This window comes from Aethalodelphis obliquidens, unplaced genomic scaffold (genome assembly GCF_003676395.1).
Source record: "Aethalodelphis obliquidens isolate GAN/ISIS:26980383/991018 unplaced genomic scaffold, ASM367639v1 scaffold30, whole genome shotgun sequence".
Classification (NCBI taxonomy): Eukaryota; Metazoa; Chordata; class Mammalia; order Artiodactyla; family Delphinidae; genus Aethalodelphis; species Aethalodelphis obliquidens.
The window spans coordinates 14,617,173-14,635,820 of NW_020837974.1; the positions used below are offsets into that span (position 1 = coordinate 14,617,173).

The 18,648-nt window shown below is 52.5% G+C and overlaps 2 protein-coding genes across 3 annotated transcripts in view; one reads left to right on the top strand and one right to left on the bottom strand.

Moving 5' to 3' along the window:
• CRCP (CGRP receptor component) overlaps positions 1–8,999 on the bottom strand; it is a 55,808-nt gene extending 46,809 nt beyond the window's left edge. The window contains exons 1-2 of the mRNA XM_027126250.1: positions 8,889–8,999; positions 3,667–3,901 (exon numbers count right to left, since the gene is read on the bottom strand). The gene's annotated coding sequence lies outside the window, so the exon portion shown is untranslated. The remainder of the gene's footprint in view (positions 1–3,666; positions 3,902–8,888) is intronic.
• ASL (argininosuccinate lyase) lies at positions 849–10,417 on the top strand. Of its 2 annotated transcripts, XM_027126234.1 has the most exons (17): positions 849–924; positions 1,135–1,189; positions 4,311–4,505; positions 4,824–4,907; positions 5,116–5,172; positions 5,319–5,416; positions 6,856–6,933; positions 7,021–7,098; positions 7,484–7,536; positions 7,904–7,966; positions 8,156–8,270; positions 8,413–8,497; positions 8,610–8,669; positions 8,910–8,993; positions 9,788–9,868; positions 10,031–10,137; positions 10,230–10,417. In XM_027126234.1, exons 2-17 carry the CDS (start codon positions 1,178–1,180, stop codon positions 10,372–10,374), a joined length of 1,395 nt encoding a protein of 464 aa, XP_026982035.1. In that variant the 5' UTR covers positions 849–924; positions 1,135–1,177; the 3' UTR covers positions 10,375–10,417. The 2 variants fall into 2 exon arrangements, with proteins under 2 accessions (XP_026982035.1, XP_026982034.1); XM_027126233.1 differs by lacking the exon at positions 849–924 and having other exon boundaries at positions 991–1,189.
• Positions 10,418–18,648: the final 8,231 nt, after the last annotated feature.

Sequence of the window (18,648 nt, forward strand, 5' to 3'; positions counted from 1 at the left end):
TACAATCTTACCCCAACCTACTTCCCACCTCTCCTCCCCACCTCCATTCTAAAGCCCCTGACCCTTTGTTATAGCCACTCTTGGTTTCCAGTCCTGCAAGCAGGCCATTCACTTTCTGGCCTCTGGCCTCCCGGACTTTGCCCAGGCTGACCCCCCCACCCCCCACCCCGGCGCAGGGAATGTTCTAATCCCCTTTTTTGCTGAGCTAACTCCCTTTTATTTCCAAGACTCAACTCAGGGAACATCTCCCCCAGAATGTGGAACTTCCAGGGCAGAAGTTCTAGGGCCCCTAAGGCCAGAACCCAGGCTGTCTATTTTGTTGAATAATTAGTTAATTAATCGTGTCAGGGAACCCTTCCCTGAGTACCCCAAGATGGACGCCCCACTCTGCGCTGCCCTCTGTGCCCCCTGCACACCTTATCCACGCTTTGTTAAAGCTTCTTGAGGCAAGCATCATTTCTTATGCTCATTTCCTTTTCTTCAGTGTCTAACTCTGTACCTACCACATAGGAGGTGCGGGTACGTGTTTGTTGAATGAACGAATGATCGGGCGTGGCTTTTCACCTTGTGTCTCCTGTGAGCCCGCCAGGCCTGGCCCAGTGTCTTTACCTCTATCCCTAGCCCGGGTCTCCCTCCAGTGCCCGGAGCAGTCTGCAGCCTTGAGCACTGCCGCCCTGGGTGTAGGGGACCCTCACAGTCGCCTACCGCCTCCCTAGTGCTGCTCAGCCCAAAGCCGCTCCGGAGACGGCTCCGCCCACAGCCGGGGTTGGAGGGCGGAGGCAACGCCCACGGGGCCGGGCTGCCTGGGATTGGTGCGGCCGCCGATAGGAGGCGGGGACAGCGCTGGGCGGCTGTTGACGCTCTGCCGGCCGGAAAAGTCCAGCCTCGCGGCTGTGGAGAGACTCACCGCGCGGCCAGGCGGTGGTAAGTGCTCGGCGGCCGAACGGGCTGGACGGGCGGGACTGACGGGAGGGGAGGACGCAGAGGACCCGCGCGAGCGCTGGCTGGGCACTGCCCACGTCCGCCTCCGCCACAGGCTGCGCTCCAAAGGCAGTGCCCCAACCCGGAGCCGGCCCCGCCCGGGGGACACCGCCCGGTGGCCGACGAGGTCGTCAGTCCTGCCCTGTCTTCCAGACCCGGAGGACCTAGGCTCCCGGACGGCAAGGAACCGCCCAACATGGCATCGGAGGTGAGTGGGATCTCGAGGACGCCGGTCCTCCAGGCCTCCAAACGAGGGGGAGGGGCGCCCTGGGCGCCAGCCAGGACAGTGACCTGCGCACGCGATCTCCCCGAGCCAGACCTGTCGCCCTCCACCCTCCTGGTAATTGTCCTCGCTGGCTCCAGGCAGTGGGTACGCCCCGGCGCACCTGCCAGAGCCCTAAAGACAGCTTTGCCCCGACTTCCCGGTATCCCCACCACCATCTGCTCTCCCCGGTCCCTCACCCCTCCCTAGGCAGCCTTTGTGGCAAATGCCCCAACCCACACTGCTGGGGAAGGTGGCCCTGACCTGACCGTGATCTAGGCCGGGCGGGAAAGGTGCGGCCCACTCATTCAGCACCCTCACCTCTTCATTCCTTCCTTCCCGCCCCCCACCCCCTGTCCTCCTGTCAGTCCCCATCCTGTGCCCCTCTCCTACCATAGCAGTTGTCCCTGTGTAGCAGAGTCCACAGGACTCTTGCGTGTGCTAAGAGCCAGGATGTAGGGGACCGTGCCGTGTGGCCCCAGGACCTGGTGGCTTCCTGTCTCATTGGCCTCTCTCCCTCAGAGCCAGAGGACTCCTGGGTTCTCTTTCTGACTTAGTGGCAGGAGTCTGAGGCACAGGTTCCTTTCCCTGGGCCTCAGTTGATTTACCCGGCAGATGGGGATAATATTAGCTGTCTGCCTTCTCTGTAAGGTACTGGATCATGAGGTCATTGCTTTGAACCCTTCAAGTAAAAGGGGCTGTTTGCTTGATGCCAGAGAAGGGAACCCTGGGTCTGGGAAGCAGGAGGTGTGGGTTCCAGTCCCTCCTGGCCCCCATTAGCTGGCAAGTCACTTCCTCTCTGGGCCTCAGTTTTTTATTGAATAAATGGGTCAAGACTGTCTGCCCTACTAGCTTCTGGGTCATGGTGGAGGGCCCGTGGCAGGGCCTGGACTTTGGGGCCAAACAGACTTGGCTTCTGAAGCAGTCACTCGACCTTTCTGAATGTCTTTCCTCATTTGTAAAATAGGGGTAACCTCATAGGAGGGTGTAAGAGCATCTGGAGAATGCCTGGCACAGGGCGAAGCAATAGTAGGTGCTCAATAAATCATGGCTAATGACACTAAGAGGGACAACGCCGGTATTTCCCATGTGTTCTAAATTGGCTGTTGCTCTTTCATCCCAGCCTGAACCAGTGTCCCTGTCCCCTTGCCCCAAAGGGATCCTTCTGGCCCAGATGTACCCTGGCTCACAGCAGTGGCTTCTCCCACCATCTCGCCCCCCTCTCAGTGCCCAGGTGGTGGCACGTCACTCTAACATCCTCCTGGGGTCCTTTTAAGACTGCCAGCAGGGTAGGAGCTTGGCCCCAATGCGGAGTGGGCTGCCTTCAGGAAACCAGGGCGCCAGGCGACCTCTGCTTTCCCCAGGCCGTCCTGTGGGTTGGCGCTAATTGGGTTGGCTGCGGCCCCACTTGTTAAATAGTTGTTATTACTAACAACCCACGAAGCGAGTCCAGGGGCCTGCTGGGGGAGGTGATGCCAGGCCCCTGGCTGAAGGGCAGCCTTGCCTCCCCATCCTGACTGGCTGGCCCTGGCCCTCTGGCCCCAGTGGTCAGGACCAGGGCCCCACGTGGTGCTTTGCTGGAGATCTAGGCCTGGCGGGGCAGCAGGGGGTAAGGGGCAGGTCCAGCTCAAAAGGCTGAGTGGGGGCAGAGGCTACATCTGCAGGGCAGAGTCCTCTGGCAGCCAAGGCTGCTGGGCACTGAGGGGTCAGCTCACAGCCTGGGGCCAGAGCACCCTGGGGCCAGGTCCCGGGGGTGCACACAGGAGTGACGAGTGGAGCTAAGGCACACCCTGACCCTGGCAGCCCTCGGCCCCTCCCTTAGCAATACCTAGAACTTACTGAGTACCAGGCACTGTGCTATGTATGCAGTTAGCTTAATCTAATGGCTTAATCTAACAATTCCATCAGATAGATGCTATGATTATTCCTATTTTATAAAGGGACAACACTGAAGGTTAGAGAGGTAATATAACACTCCTATGGTCAGGTGGCTAACTGAGGTCTACGACATTGCAGGAAGACAGAGCAGAACATATGTCCCCAGTGGCCACTGTAGACCCCTTCCACAGAAAAGATGCCAGCGAAGTAACATTCCCATCTCCACCCCGGACCACTCTCCTCCTGTCCTTGGCTCACTGGGAACTAGGACTGCCCCTCAGGGGTTCTGCGCTCCCTCCCCCATCTGTCCCATGCCCTGACCTATGCCCTCTTTCAAAACAGAGGTGTCTCTGTCCCATCCCTCTGCCCTTGGCTCCTGGGGGGCAGAGGGTCAGCTAGTGACCTCCTAGAAGGCCAATGATAATGGGTGTGTCTGGGGTGCTCTCCAGAGGAATGGGGGGTTGGGACCTTAGGCCCCACCCCAAGCTGGGGGAGGGAGATGCAGGTAATTTGAGACTGATGGGGCCCCTCAAGTGCCTCCTCACCTGTCCCTGCAGCAAATGTTCAGAACAGCAGAGCCAGCAGAGAGGTCCTGCTGGCATGTGGGGTTTAGAGCAGGGCTTCGACTTCCGGCTGCCGAGGTGCAGTCCGGGCTCTGCCGCTCTCAGCAAGGGCAAGGTAAAGATCTGCTCTGTGCCTCAGTTTTTCCTCTCTGTAGCAGGATAGTATTGGTACCCAGTTCACAGCGTTGCTGTCTGCGTGACGAGCAAATAATGGTGCCTGGCAGACAGTGAGAACGCGACGTATGTTAGCCAACATTATTGTCATTATCCCTGGTACATCAGAGCTGGATTCCAGAGTGACTTCTCACTTTGGTCAGTGGCAGGAAGGGTCCCAGAAGTTCTGCTGTGGTCTCAGGGGTGCCTGCCATCATCTCCCTGGAGCAGCGCTCCATGGTGGGAAAGAACCTAACTTCAGTGTCCAGCCAATTTCCCACATTCACTCCCTGAGTGACTCTGGGCAAGTTCCTAACCCTCTCTGAGCCTCAGTTTCCTTATCTGTCCAGTGAGAATAACCCTGCCTGCTGGCTCCCACTGCCGTCAGATTTGATAACTCTCCTGAGGGCCCTTTGTGGGAGGTACTGTTCTCAAGGGGGGAGGAGACTAATTGATCATACCCTCCTGGCCAGAGCGGGAAGCTGTGGGGTGGCCGGTTTGTGGGCGCAGTGGACCCCATCATGGAGAAGTTCAACTCGTCCATCACCTATGACCAGCACCTCTGGGAGGCAGACGTGCAGGGCAGCAAGGCCTACAGCCGGGGCCTGCAGAAGGCGGGGATCCTCACCAAGACCGAGATGGACCAGATACTCCAGGGCCTGGACAAGGTACTCTCCACACTCCCAGGCCCAACCCAGCGTCCCTCCCTGTGGTCCCAGGCTTTCACCAAATCCCCGAGCGAGCGCAGGCTGCGGTATCATCCCAAGCCTGCCATCTCCCCTCGTAGTGATCATATGCCTAGAGAGGTGCCCTTTAACCACATGCTGTGCTGACTGTCTCTCTTCATCCCTTAATGCTCCTGGGGTCCTATGGCTCCTGAGCAAACGTGCTCTTGGTCTGTGATTCTCCTCGGGGGTGGAGCGCTGCCAGGACTCAACTGCTGATGCCCACCCTCCTGACCCCCGTGTTGCTGCTATCTGCTACAGGTAGCTGAGGAGTGGGCCCAGGGCACCTTCAAACTAAACCCCAGTGATGAGGACATCCACACGGCCAATGAGCGGCGTCTGAAGGTGAGGCCACCCCCACCTCACCCCCCACCCCTGCCCCTCCCCTCTCTGGGCCACTTTGAGCATAAGCACCATCATTCTGTTCCCTTCATCACTGGAACCTCAGAGCAGGAGGCCTTAGCAGAGATCGGGCAGAACCAGGGCACCCCGGGGCAGGGAGGGAGGGCCACAAGCAGGCAGACCCCGACTGCGTGCCTCCCTCCACCCCCAGGAGCTCATCGGTGAAACCGCAGGGAAGCTGCACACTGGACGAAGTCGGAATGACCAGGTGCCGCCAGCCTGCCCGGCTCCCCGCCCTGGGCCTTCCCAACCTTGGGGGGTCCAGACAGCAGAGCTGGGGCTCAGCAGCGGTCCTGGCTCCCCAGGGAGGCAACACATCTGTGGTCCCTGAGTGCCACATCCTCCTCCCAACAGGTGGTCACAGACCTCAGGCTGTGGATGCGGCAGAACTGCTCCACGCTCTCTGCCCTCCTCCGGGAGCTCATCAGAACCATGGTGGATCGGGCAGAGGCGTGAGTGCATGCAACACCAGGTGGCAGAGAGGGGCATGAGGGCATCCAGGGTCTCCGCTCCCCCGAGACAGGCAGCCTGAATGCCAGACCTAGGTGGCAGGGGTGATGAGGGTAGGGGGGCCAGGCTCTGGGGTACAGGGGTACAGTCCAGAACTCCTGGACTGAGTGAGGCAGAGCAGCCAGGAGTGGGGATTTCTTGCAGCATCCCCGACCCCCAGCCAGCCCAGCTTAGCAGGCAGGGGGAGCTCACTCTTTGAGGGTTCACAGGCCAGAGGCTAAGGCACTAGGCAGATGGCCCGAAGCCCGCGGAAAGGGGCTGGCTTGCCCGTGGCAACCAGAGAGTCACTCCTTGGCCTGCCTGTGCCCCATGTCCCCCATCCCCACACAGCATGGTGGGCAAAGGACAGAGCTGAGGGCTGCCTCCCGCTGGCCTCATCCCAAGCTTTGGCTTCTGTGACGTGACTTCTGAGAAGTCTCTATTTGGTGTCAGAGACAGGGTTGACCCTTCCTCTTCCCCAGCTCCCTGTGACCCCTGTTTCACTGACTTCACTGGGGGAAAACAAAGGCCCTCAAACTGTCATCCTCGGGGCAGGGTGGGTGTTGGGAGGATTAGGGACTGACTGCTAATGAGTACAGGGTTTCTTTCCTTTTTTTTTTGTCTGTGTTGGGTCTTCATTGGTGCACGCAGTGAGCGGGCTTCTCACTGCTGTGGCTTCGCTTGTTGCGGAGCACGGACTCTAGGCGCGCAGGCTTCAGTAGTTGCAGCACGTGGGCTCAGTAGTTGTGGCGCACGGGCTTAGTTGCTCTGCGACATGTGGGATCTTCCCAGACCAGGGATTGAACCCATGTCCCCTGCATTGGCAGGCAGATTCTTAACCACTGCACCATCAGGGAGGCCCCAGGGTTTCTTTCTTGGGGTGATGGTTGTACACTAAATGTACACTTTAAATGGGTGATTTGTATGTGAATTATATCTCAATAAAGCTGTTTATTTAAAAAATTAGAACCGTCACTCACAGCACCTGTGCCACTGCCCTGCCTACTTTAAAGTGCCCCCAGCTATTCTGGGCTCCTCTGGAGTTCCTCTCACTGCCAGGTGGTACCTGCCGTGCACCTCCCCTCCTGCCCTGGCCCCTACCCAGATCTGCTGCCAAGGTGCAGAGGCCCCAGCTGAAGGGGTAATCTCTACTTGGTCCTACGTTCACCCTCTGGACGCCCCCCAGCCATGGCCCAGTCACAATGCCCCACCTCCCGACCCTTCCCTTACACCATGTTTGTCCCCAGGAGATCACTTGGTCCCTTGTGCAGGCAGATCCTTGGTGAGCCTGCCCTGCTCTTCCCTACAGGGGCCCAGGACTGCAGGGTCCCAGGGTCCCAGGCAGGCCTCGCCTGAACCTCCTGAGGCCCTCAGGCTCCCTGCCCCTACTCTTCCCCCACAGGGAACGTGACATCCTCTTCCCAGGGTACACACACCTGCAGAGGGCTCAGCCCATCCGCTGGAGCCACTGGATCCTGAGGTGAGCGGGCAGTGAGGGAGGGGTGTGGTGGAGGGGAGGGGCCCAGCCCAGGCTGCCCTGACCCTCCTGCCTCCTGGCTTCCCACAGCCATGCTGTGGCACTGACCAGAGACTCTGAGAGGCTGCTGGAGGTGCAGAAGCGGATCAACGTCCTGCCCCTGGGGAGGTGAGTGAGGCCCAGTGCTCCAAGGATGGGGCTGCTGCCACATACTTAGCATGTTCCTTGGGCTTCAAGAGAGGAGGAGGGGCCAGGAAGGGCAGAGGGGGACAGAAGCCAGGCAGTCAGCCTCCCCAGCCACGGTGGGAGGGAGACCACATCTCTCTCTAAGATGGGGGTGATGAGTGTGTCACAGCCAGGCCAGAGCTCTCCAGAGAGCCAGCCAGCTGCTCACATCGTGCCGTCTCCCCCGCGTGGGGACAACTCTCTGGCACCCAAGCCGACCAGGCCGCAGCCCTGGCAACCAGAGCTCAGCACAGGTGTGCGTGCAGGTACATGCCAGGACCTGCCTGCCGGGAGCCCCGGTCACTCAGAACCCCTCCCATCTCTGCAGCGGGGCCATCGCAGGCAACCCTCTGGGTGTGGACCGGGAGCTGCTCCGAGCAGGTGAGGCACCCTGCCCCTCCTTTCCCAGGAGACCACCCTCAGCACCTGCCAGGTCTCGCAGACACACACTTAGAGAGGGCAGGTGTCCGGGTAAAACCCTGGTCTATTATCTATGGCCAGTGAGGCTAGAGAGGCAAGGGGAGGCCATGGGAGAGGTGCATGGTGCCGGGGAGACTCAGGGCTCCCGCCTCCCTCCTGGGACCTGTACCAAAGACCTTCCCAACCTCCTGCCCCTGCCTACTCCTCCTCCCTGAGAGGGGGTCATGGGGGGGTGCTGGGCAGCCTGGTTGGGGGGTGGGGGTGGGGAGAAGGCCCCTCCTCGCCCTCCAGCCCAACCCTATTGCCTTCCCCTTCCCGAATCGGCCAGAACTGAACTTTGGGGCCATCACTCTCAACAGCATGGATGCCACCAGTGAGCGAGATTTTGTGGGTGAGTCCTGGGCGCTAGCCCGCCCACTCTCCAGGGCCAGTCCCCTGCAGTGCGTGCTGCCTTTGTCCCCCTGCCCTGCCTCCTCTCCAGCTTCCTACCACCCCCGTATGGCCCACCGGACCTTCTCCAGGCTGGGTGAGGGGCGAGGCCTGGTGACCAGACAGCCTGCTCTCCCTCTCCTCCCACAAGCTGAGTTCCTGTTCTGGGCTTCGCTGTGTATGACCCACCTCAGCAGGATGGCCGAGGATCTCATCCTCTATGGCACCAAGGAATTCAACTTGGTGCAGCTCTCAGATGCCTACAGGTAAGGCTGCGCCTGCCCTCCCCCAGCTCTGCGCCCACCAGCATGGCTTCTTTCCTCCTCACCCCAACCCCCAGGCAGAGCTGCCCAGCAGACCAGCCAAGGGGCACCGGAGCCCCTTCAGCCCCGGCATCTCTGTCTCCAGCACTGGAAGCAGCCTGATGCCCCAGAAGAAAAACCCAGACAGCCTGGAGCTGATCCGGAGCAAGGCGGGGCGAGTGTTTGGGCGGGTAAGCAGGGCAGGGAGTTGGGGCGAGGCCTCTGCGCTGACCCGGAGGGTCCTGAGGGAACGTCCAGGACAGGCTCCAAGGTCCAGCCCCCTGATCCTCCCTGTCCCCTCAGTGTGCTGGGCTCCTGATGACCCTCAAGGGACTTCCGAGCACCTACAACAAGGACTTACAGGTGCGAGGCTGGGGACTCAGTTGCACACACACCGCATACCAATTCTTGGGGTCCTGGCTCATCTGGGCAGGGGCCCCACAGAATTGCCACCTCCTGTCCTGCGCACCCAGCCCTGGGAGTGCTCTCCTCTCCCTTGGTGCGGGGTGTACAAGGTGCTGAGTGTTCCCAGTGGAAGGCAGTGGGAAGGCCTCACTGGGCACCAGGCTACTGGGCCCTTACCTCCTGCCATGTGCCTCCCAGGAGGACAAGGAAGCCGTGTTTGAAGTGTCCAACACCATGAGCGCCGTCATCCAGGTGGCCACTGGCGTCATCTCTACACTGCAGGCAAGACACGTCTCTTCTCCCCGAGGCCCCTAAGCTCAGGGCTGGGATGCCAGGAGGGCGATCTTGAGAGGAGGCAAGCGTGGGTGGGTCCAGAGGCCGTGGGGCAGAGGGAGGGGCCATGTGCTTGTTCCTGCCCTGGGAAGAGCGAAGAGACATACTGCAGTAGAATGGAAGTGGGTTAGACTCAAGGAGCCCCATCAGCTGGCCTGGCCAGATTTCTTCTTTAACCATTTACTATGGGAAATTTCAGTATACAACAGTTGAGAGGCTGTGTATCATGAACCCTTATGTACCAACACTCAGCTTAAACAACTATCAACCCATGGCCATTCTTGCTTCAGCTGTCTTTACCCACTACCCCCTCCACCGTTGTTTTTAAGCAAATCCCCCTCATCATTTCATTCCCAAATAGTTCAGGATGTGTCTCTAAAGCAGCGGCTGTCCCGAGATCAGCAGCATCAGTATCACCTGAGAACTTGACAGACCTGCAGTCCTAGGCCCCCCTCCAGACCTGCTGAATCAGAGACTCTGGGTTAGGCCACGGAGATCTGTATTCATTATAAATCCTCCAGGTGATTCTGATGCTAAAGATAAGGAGGCAACCCCAGTAGCACAGCTAATAATTATCAATAATTATGAAATGATGGTTCAAGCAGAGAAAGCAGAAGAGGGTGGGTAAGAGGGGATCTGCCCAAGGCAGGGGACTTCCTGGCTGAGGTGGGGTAGGCCTTAGGCTGGCAGCTCCAGGACCAAGGGCCCCCCAGATTCACACTCGCCTGGCCTGCTGTCCCCAGATTCACCGTGAGAATATGGCACGGGCTCTTAGTCCTGACATGCTGGCAACTGACCTCGCCTACTACCTGGTCCGCAAAGGGGTAAGTGTGGGGCAGCCAGGGTGGAGGGGCGAGGGGACAGGGATGTTCCTCAGGCTGGGGGTGGCGGTGGTCATGGCGCAGGGGGAGGGCCGGCACCCCCAGCAGAACAGGGAGCTCAGGAAGCCTGCGTCAGCACCGCTCTCCCGCCCCCCGCGCCCCCAGATGCCATTCCGCCAGGCCCACGAGGCCTCCGGGAAAGCCGTGTTCATGGCCGAGACCAAAGGGGTCGCCCTCAACCAGCTGTCGCTGCAGGAGCTACAGACCATCAGGTGTGGTGTGCTCCCCTCCCCTCCCCTCCCCTCCCCTCCCCCTGCTGCCTTCCTCGAGGCCAGCCCAGGCCCACCTCCTCCTTTCCCCCCAGCCCCCTGTTCTCGGGAGACGTGAGCCACGTGTGGGACTACGGACACAGCGTGGAGCAGTACGCAGCCCTGGGGGGCACCGCGCGCTCCAGTGTCGACTGGCAGATTGGGCAGGTGCGAGCTCTCCTAGGGGCACAGGAGGCCTAGAGCCCTCCCCATGCCTCTCCCAAATAAAGTGGGCCCAAGAGGAGGCTGTGTGTGTTTCCTGCCCAGCCTGTCTGCCTCAGTCGGTGGGGATGCAGTTAGGGGCCATAGAGGAAGTGGAGGAACTGGACAAGCATGGCTAGAGTCAGGGATGGGAAAGGGTGGAGGGGATGCGCATCAGAGCCTCCACCCTGCGCAGGCCCCACCCCCTTCACCGTGGGCCTCACAGTGACTTCCTGCCTTGGGTGTCTTGGCGGGACTGGCTTCCTTGGAGCCCTGGTGGGAGCTGACGGGCTGGGTTAACCCAGACAGCCCCGTCCGTCCCCCTTCCTTCCAGTGTCCTTCCTAGGCTGCCCTGCTCACGTTGTCCCCTTGCTTAACCCACCCTTCCCCAGACCATCAGGGTCCTGTACCCTCTGAGGGGAATGGTGTATCTGGTGGTAAAGTCGGTCATCCGGCTAGCATGTGATGCCAGGCACTAGGTGAGCTGCATACACAGGTAAAGAAGACACTTCCTCCACCCTGAAGAGTAACGTACAAATTCCCAGACACTAACCGTGAGGTGAGGGCCACGGACAGGTGGTGCCAGAGGGGCCTGCCCGTGCTGCGGTCAAGGGAGGGATGGTCTCACTGAGTCTGCAAAGAGCCCGAGGCCAGGCCTAGGACATGGTAAGGATTCCATAACGGTGGTCCCCAGAGCCAGCAGAGATGCAGAGGCCTCGTCTATACAAATCTCACCAAAATCCTGCTAATAAAACACAAATTTCAGACGTTTCTTAACAACAGAGGTAAGCAAGCTAAACACAAAGAAGAATGAATGACTCCTCCTGAGCGACTCTGGGAGCAATGAGAAGACTTTGTAAGCTAAAGAACCAGAACTCCAGCAGTGGGGACACTACCCCAAATTCCCAAAAGGGTGAAAGCTGTGGGTCACACATAGAATCTTCTAGAGTGGTGGTTCTCAAAGTGTGGTTCCTGATTATTATCACCATCATTTTCTTCAAACTTGTTAAAAGGAAAATGTTCAGTCCCCACCGAGACCTACTGAATCACATTCTGGGTGGGCCCAGCAGCCTGTGTTAACAAGTCCTTCAGGTGATGCTGACGTGTGCTCAGGTTTGAGAGTCACTGATCTTTAGAACCTTGTTACACAAAGTTGCTGCAGACGAGCAGCATCAGCCTCCCTGGGCCCCCACCCTAACCTACTGATTCAGAATCTGCAGCTTAACAAACACCAGGTTATTCTTGTGCACATTTAGAGTCAGAAGTGCTGATCTGTAGATATGCAACAAGGACTTATTGTATAGCACAGGGAACTATATGCAGTAACTTGTAATATCCTATAATGGAAAAGACTCTGGGGAAAAAAATATATATATATACATATATATATATATATAAGTGAGTCACTTTGCTGTACACCTAAAACTAACACAATATTGTAGATCAACTATACTTCAATTTTTAAAAATAAAAAATTAAAGAAACCCAAAGGGGTCAAACAGAAACAAAATTGTAGGAGTAAAAAAAATAAAAAGTGCTAATCCAGAGAATGCCTAAAATCTAGTCTCTGAAATGAAGGAGGGCCTCACCCATCCAACAGCAGACAGGATTAAAATAACTAATACATTTAGCACATGGAGAATTGGAATAGAGGGAGGCAGGAAGTTGCTGCGATGCCTCCCTCCATCTCTACCGCCTCCATTGAGGGGGCACACCCCAGTCTAAATGGGGACTCTTTCCAGACAATCCTGTTAAAAGTTCCTCCTTAACTGAATTGCAGTCAGCCTCGCTGGGCTTCCCACTCAGGAGCCTGGCCTGACCAGAAGGAATGGCCTGTCCTAGCTCAGGAAGGGCAAGAGTTTGTGCAGCTTTTCTCCCAGACTCTGTCCATACATGACTGAGCTACTCCACTTATCTGCCTCTTTCTGTTCTGCTACAGACTGGCTACATACTTTCCTCTTGTCTACTGTGTTTTTAATCTCAGAAGCTGTTTACACCAAAGCTCAGTGTGACCTTGTATTGATTTCCTATTGCTGTAACAAAGTACCACAAACTTCATGGCTTAAAATAACATAAACACTGTTTTATAATTCTTGAAGTCAGAAGTCTGAAGTGGGTTTTTAAATTTTTTTAATTTATTTTTGGCTGCGTTGGGTCTTCGTTGTTGCATGCAGGCCTTCTCTAGTTGCGGCATGTGGGCTTCTCATTGCGGGGGCTTCTCTTGTTGCGGAGCATGGGCTCTAGGCGCGCAGGCTTCAGTAGCTGCAGCACATGGGCTCAGTAGTTGTGGCTCGAGGGCTCTAGAGCGCAGACTCAGTAGTTGTGGCGCACGGGCTTAGTTGTTCCGCGGCATGTGGGATCTTCCTGGACCAGGGCTCAAACCCATGTCCCCTGCACTGGCAGGTGGATTCTTAACCACTGTGTCACCGGGGAAGTCCCTGAAGTGGGTTTTATTGAGACAAAATCAAACCTCAGCAGGGCCATGCCTCTTCCAGAGACTAGAGAAAAATCTGTTTCCTTGTCTCTTCCAGTTTCTAGAGGCCACATGCATTCCTTGGCTTACGACCCTTCCTCCATTTTCAAGGCCAGCAATGTAAAATCGTCAAATCTCTCTTTGACCCTCTGCTTCCACTGTCACATCTTTTATTTTTTTAATTTATTTTTTATCGATGTGTAGTTGAATTACAATGTTGTGTTAATTACTACTGTACAGCAAAGTGACTCAGTTATACATATATATACATTCTTTCTCTTTTCCATTATGGTTTATCACAGGATATTGAATAGAGTTCCCTGTGCTATACAGTAGGGCCTTGTTGTTTATCCATTCCGTGTATACCAGTTTGCATCTGCTAATCCCAAACTCCCAGTCTAACCCTCTCCCACCCCCTGCCCCCTTGGCAACCACCAGTCTGTTCTCTATGTCCCTGATTCTATTTCTGTTTCATAGATAGGTTCATTTGCATTGTCACATCTTCTGACTGACCTTTCTGCCTCCCTATAAGGACCCTTGTGATTGCATTGGATCCACCTGCATAAACCAAGATAATCTCGTCTCAATATCCTTAACTTAACCACATCTGCAAAGTCCCTATTTATCATGTTAAAGTAACATAGTTACAAGTTCCAAGGATTATTATTCAGCTTACTACATTCTGTCTGGCTCTCAAAGATTTATGTCCATCCCACATGCAACATACATTCACTTGATCCCAAGGTCCCCCAAAGTCTCAACACATTACAGCATCAACTCAAGTTCAAAATTTCATCTAAATCTCATCCGCTCAAAAGTCCCATATCTCATCATCTAAAAGGGTATGACTGAGATTCTGGGTATGATCCATCCCGGGGCAAAATTCCTCTCCATCCATGAACCTGTGATTGTGCTGAGGATTAAATGAATTCACAAACAAAAATTCAAGAAATAAATTATCTACTCACTTTCTAAAGTAAGATGCTGGTTTAGGTACAGTATAACAGTTATAGACATTTCAATTTAAAAAGGAAGAAAATGGGAATTCCCTGGCGGTCCAGTGGTTAAGACTCAGCACTTTCACTACCATGGGCCTGGTTTTGATCCCTGGTTGGGGAACTAAGATCCCACAAGTTGTGTGGCGTGGCCAAAAAATATAAATAAATAAAAGGAAGAAAATGGATAACACAATATTGTAAATCAACTATACTTCAATTAAAAAAAAAAAAAAGGAAGAAAATGGAAAGAGAAAAGGAGTCACTGGTTCCAAGCAATTTTGAAATCCAGCCTAGCAAACTCCATTAGGTTTCAAGGCCTGGAAATAATCCTCCAGGGCTCTCAGCTCTACCCTCTGGACCTGCACCTCCGTCCTCACAGTCACCGCTCCTTTTTCTTGAAGGGTAGCACATGTTTGTAGCTGAGTAACATAGAAGCATATTAGCATATTTCCTAATATTTTGAGAGAGCTTTCTTTAATTTCCCCCTCTCTTGTTCCTTTTAGTCCTTGCCGGCAGAGTTTTTGCTGATATAACATCCTCAAGAACTTTGTGGGTCTCCTGTGTATGTCACAGGACACTTCACTGGACAAGAGAGTCCTCTTTCCTATATAATCCCATCTCTGTTCCTGGCTTCTGCTGAAATATCTGGAGGGATCCATGAGTCATGTGCCAAATCTCTTAAAGAGCACTCTTAACAGGATACTCTGGCCTTCTGATCCTTTCCAGGCAGTAGCAAGTTTGTCCAACCACACCCTAGGCTTTCTCTCTAAAGCATGTTTTCCTAACAGTGAGTCTCCTAATTTTAGCATCTTTTGCAATCTAGATAGGCTGAGAATTTCCCAAATCATCAAGTCCTGGTTTCTTCTTGCTTACCAGTTCTTACCTCAATTTATGTCTTTATTCTTGCATTTTATACTCAAAGCTGCAAGGGATGCTGAGGAAGCAAGTACCTGGCAAAAGGGAATGAGGTTGTCTCATTGGCTCTTATACTAAACTTTAAACATCCCTTGGGGATTGGGGCAGGGCCCACTTCACTGCTCCTGTTGTCTTCTGAACAATATTAGGGTCCATAACTAAGGAAGAAGGGAGAGGAGAAATGACTGTTCATTGAGCAGCCAATGGAGTCCAGAGTGGGTGATTACTGTCCTGTTGAAGCACCAAGATTGCACTGACATGTTTGGCAATCACAAAGTTAGTAGACTTCACAGGACCGGGGTCCGGTGTGGAGAGCCCTTCATACAGGGACACAGGGCACGGCTGGAAAGGCAGCCACCCCCTTGCCCATCACGTACCACACGTTTGTGGGGAACCTGTGCTAGATCATTCGTAGACGACCTGCTTCTGAGCCGGGGTTTTGTACGTAGCAGAGCAGCTCCCTTGCTGCCAAACTTTTTTTTTTTTAAACTCGTGATTAAAAAAAAAATAAATTTATTTATTTATTTTATTTGAAAATTTTTGGCTGCACTGGGTCTTTCTTTGTTGCTGCAGACGGGCTTTCTCTAGTTGTGGTGAGCGGTGGCTACTCTTCATTGCGGTGCACGGGGCTTCTCACTGCGGTGGCTTCTTTTGTTGCCGAGCACGGGCTCTAGGCGCATGGGCTTCAGTAGTTGTGGCTCATGGGCTCTAGAGCACAGGCTCAGTAGTTGTGGCACACGGGCTTATTTGCTCCGCGGCCTGTGGGATCTTCCCGGACCAGGGATCGAACCCGTGTCCCCTGCATCGGCAGGCGGATTCTTAACCACTGCGAAATATCTTTTTGAACTATAGTGTTGTCTGGGTATATGCCCAGGAGTGGGATTGCTGGATCATATGGTAATTCTATTTTTAGTTTTCTGAGGAAACTCCACACTGTTTTCGGTAGTGGGTGCACCAACTTACATTCCCACCAACAGTGTAGGAGGGTGCCCTTTTCTCATACCCTCTCCAGCATTTGTTATTTTATAACAGCTCTATTGAGCCATAATTTACATGCCATAAAACACAACATTTTAAAGTGTTCAGTTTAATGGTTTTTAGTATGTTCACAGAGTTGTGTAATCATCACCACAATCAATTTGAGAACATTTCATCATGCTAAAAAGAAGCCCGGGCTTCCCTGGTGGCACAGTGGTTGAGGGTCTGCCTGCCGATGCAGGGGATGCGGGTTCGTGCCCCGGTCTGGGAAGATCCCACATGTCGCGGAGCAGCTAGGCCCGTAAGCCATGGCCGCTGAGCCTGCACGTCTGGAGCCTGTGCTCCGCAGCGGGAGAGGCCACAGCAGTAAGAGGCCCGCATACTGCAAAAAAAAAAAAAAGAAGCCCACAAGAAACTTGCCCTTCAAAGGAAGCGCAAAGAAACACGGAACAGGTATGTGTAAATCATATACCTGATATGGGTCTCGTATGCAGAATATAAAAAGAACCTTTAAAACTCAATAATAGAAAAGACAAATAACCCAATTAAAAATGGACAAAATATCTGAATAGGCATTTCTCCAAAGAAGATATATAAATGGCCAATAAGCACATGAAAATATGTTCAATATCATTAATCACTAGAGAACAGCAAAGCAAAGCCAAAATGAGAAATTACTTTATACCCACTAGGATGTGAGTTAATTTTTGTATATAGTGTGAAGAAAGGTCCCAACTTCATTTCTTCTCCATGTGGAAATGCATTTGTCTCATCACCATTTGTTGAGATGACTGTTTGTATCCAATTGAATTGTATTAGCACCCCTGTCAAAAATCAACTGACCACCTGGAGGGGTGGGATAGGGAGGGTGGGAGGGAGGGAGACGCAAGAGGGAAGACATATGGGAACATATGTTTATGTATGACTGATTCACTTTGTTATAAAGCAGAAACTAACACACCATTGTAAAGCAATTATACCCCAATAAAGATGTTAAAAAAAAAAAATCAACTGACCAGGAATTCCCTGGCGGTCCAGTGATTAGGACTGGGCACTTTCACTGCCAGGGCCGGGTTTGATCCCTGGTCGGGGTTCTAAGATCCCAAAACCTGTGTGGCACAGACAAACAAACAAAAAAAATCAACTGACCAATATAAGTGAATTGTATGGTATGTGAATTATATACCTCAGTAAAGTTGATACCCTTCCCCAAAATTGATTATTCTTTTATTTTTAACAAATAACTGTTTTCTACACGCGCCAGATGCTGTGCTGAAGGCACACTAGTCTATTAAAATATTTGTGGGATTCACCTTCTTCCCATTCTTGAAAACTTAACGGTCCTTCCAGCCTACCATGGCTCACCAGCAGCTACCACATTGCCCACGGTAATTCTGCAAAGTCATCAGCTTGTTCTCAGTTACCCTGATCTCTTACCAACTCCTGCGGCCATCTGAATGTACAAGGTTGGGCTTATAAGCTCAGCCAAACATTTAGTTTTTCACTTATTCTTGCTCAACTCTTCCTGCCCTCTTCTGAGGGAAGCTAATCCAAAGATTTCACACCTTCTTCAAGCTCCCAACCTGATCCAAACATCTTCCCCAAACCCCCGGAAACTACTAATCTACTTCCTGTCTCTGTGGACCTGTCTATTTGACTTTCATATGAATGGAATCACATAGTATATGGCCTTTCGTTCCTGGCTTCTTTCACTTCATTCATCCACGTTGTAGCATGTATCAGAACGTCATTCCTCTTTACGGCTGAATAATACTCCATTGCATGGATATACCACATTCATGAGTTGATGGAAATTTGAATTGTTTATACTTTTTGGCTCTTATGAATAGTGCTGCTAAGAACATTCAAGTACAAGTTTAACAAAAAACCTCTTAATAACAAAATCCCCTTCAGTCCTTCCCCTACTTGACCTCTCTGAGGTTCCTGACACTGCTGACCATTCCTTCAAGAAATCATTTCTTTAAAAAAAAAAAAAAGTGCAATATGCCACAGTTTTAAAAATAACATTAAAAGGATTAAATATCATGACCAAGTGGTACTTTCCCCTAGAATGCAAGAATGGTTGAACATACAAAAATCAATCAGTGTACTATACCACATTAACAGAATGAAGGGGAAAGAAAACCACATGAATATCTCAATTGATGCAGAAAAAGCATTTGTCAAAATTCAACACCCTTTCATGATAAAAATACTCAACAGACTAGGCATAGAAGGAAACTAACTCAATATAATAAAAGCCGTATATGAAAACATATACACAGCAAACATCATACTCAATGGTGAAAGAAAGTTTTTCCTCTAAGATAAAGAACAAGATAAGGACGGCTCACTCTTGCCACTTTTATTCAACATAGTACTGGAAGTCCTAACCAGAGCAATCAGGCAAGAAAAAGAAAGAAAAGTCATTCAAATTGGAAAAGAAGAAATAAAATTATCTCTGTTCACAGATGTTATGATCTTATATGTGGAAAACACTAAAGATTCCACAAAAATCTGTTAAACCTTATAAACAAATTCAGCAAAGTAGCAACCTACAAAGCAACACACAAAAATTCCGTTGCATTTCTATACACTAACAATGAACAAGCCAAAAAAGAAATTAAGAAAATAATTCCATTTATAATAGCACCAAAGAGAATAAAATATTTAAGAATTAACCAAAGAGGCAAAAGATTTATACCATTAAAACTACTGAACATTGCTGAAAGAAATTAAAGACATAAATAAATGAAAAGACATCCCATGTTTGTGAACTCTAAGTGATCTATAGGTTTGACGCAATCTTTCTCAAAATCCCAATGACATAGTTAACAGAAATAGAAAATCCCATCGTAAAATTCATAATGGAATCCCACGGGACCCTGAATAGCCAAGCAATCCTGAAAA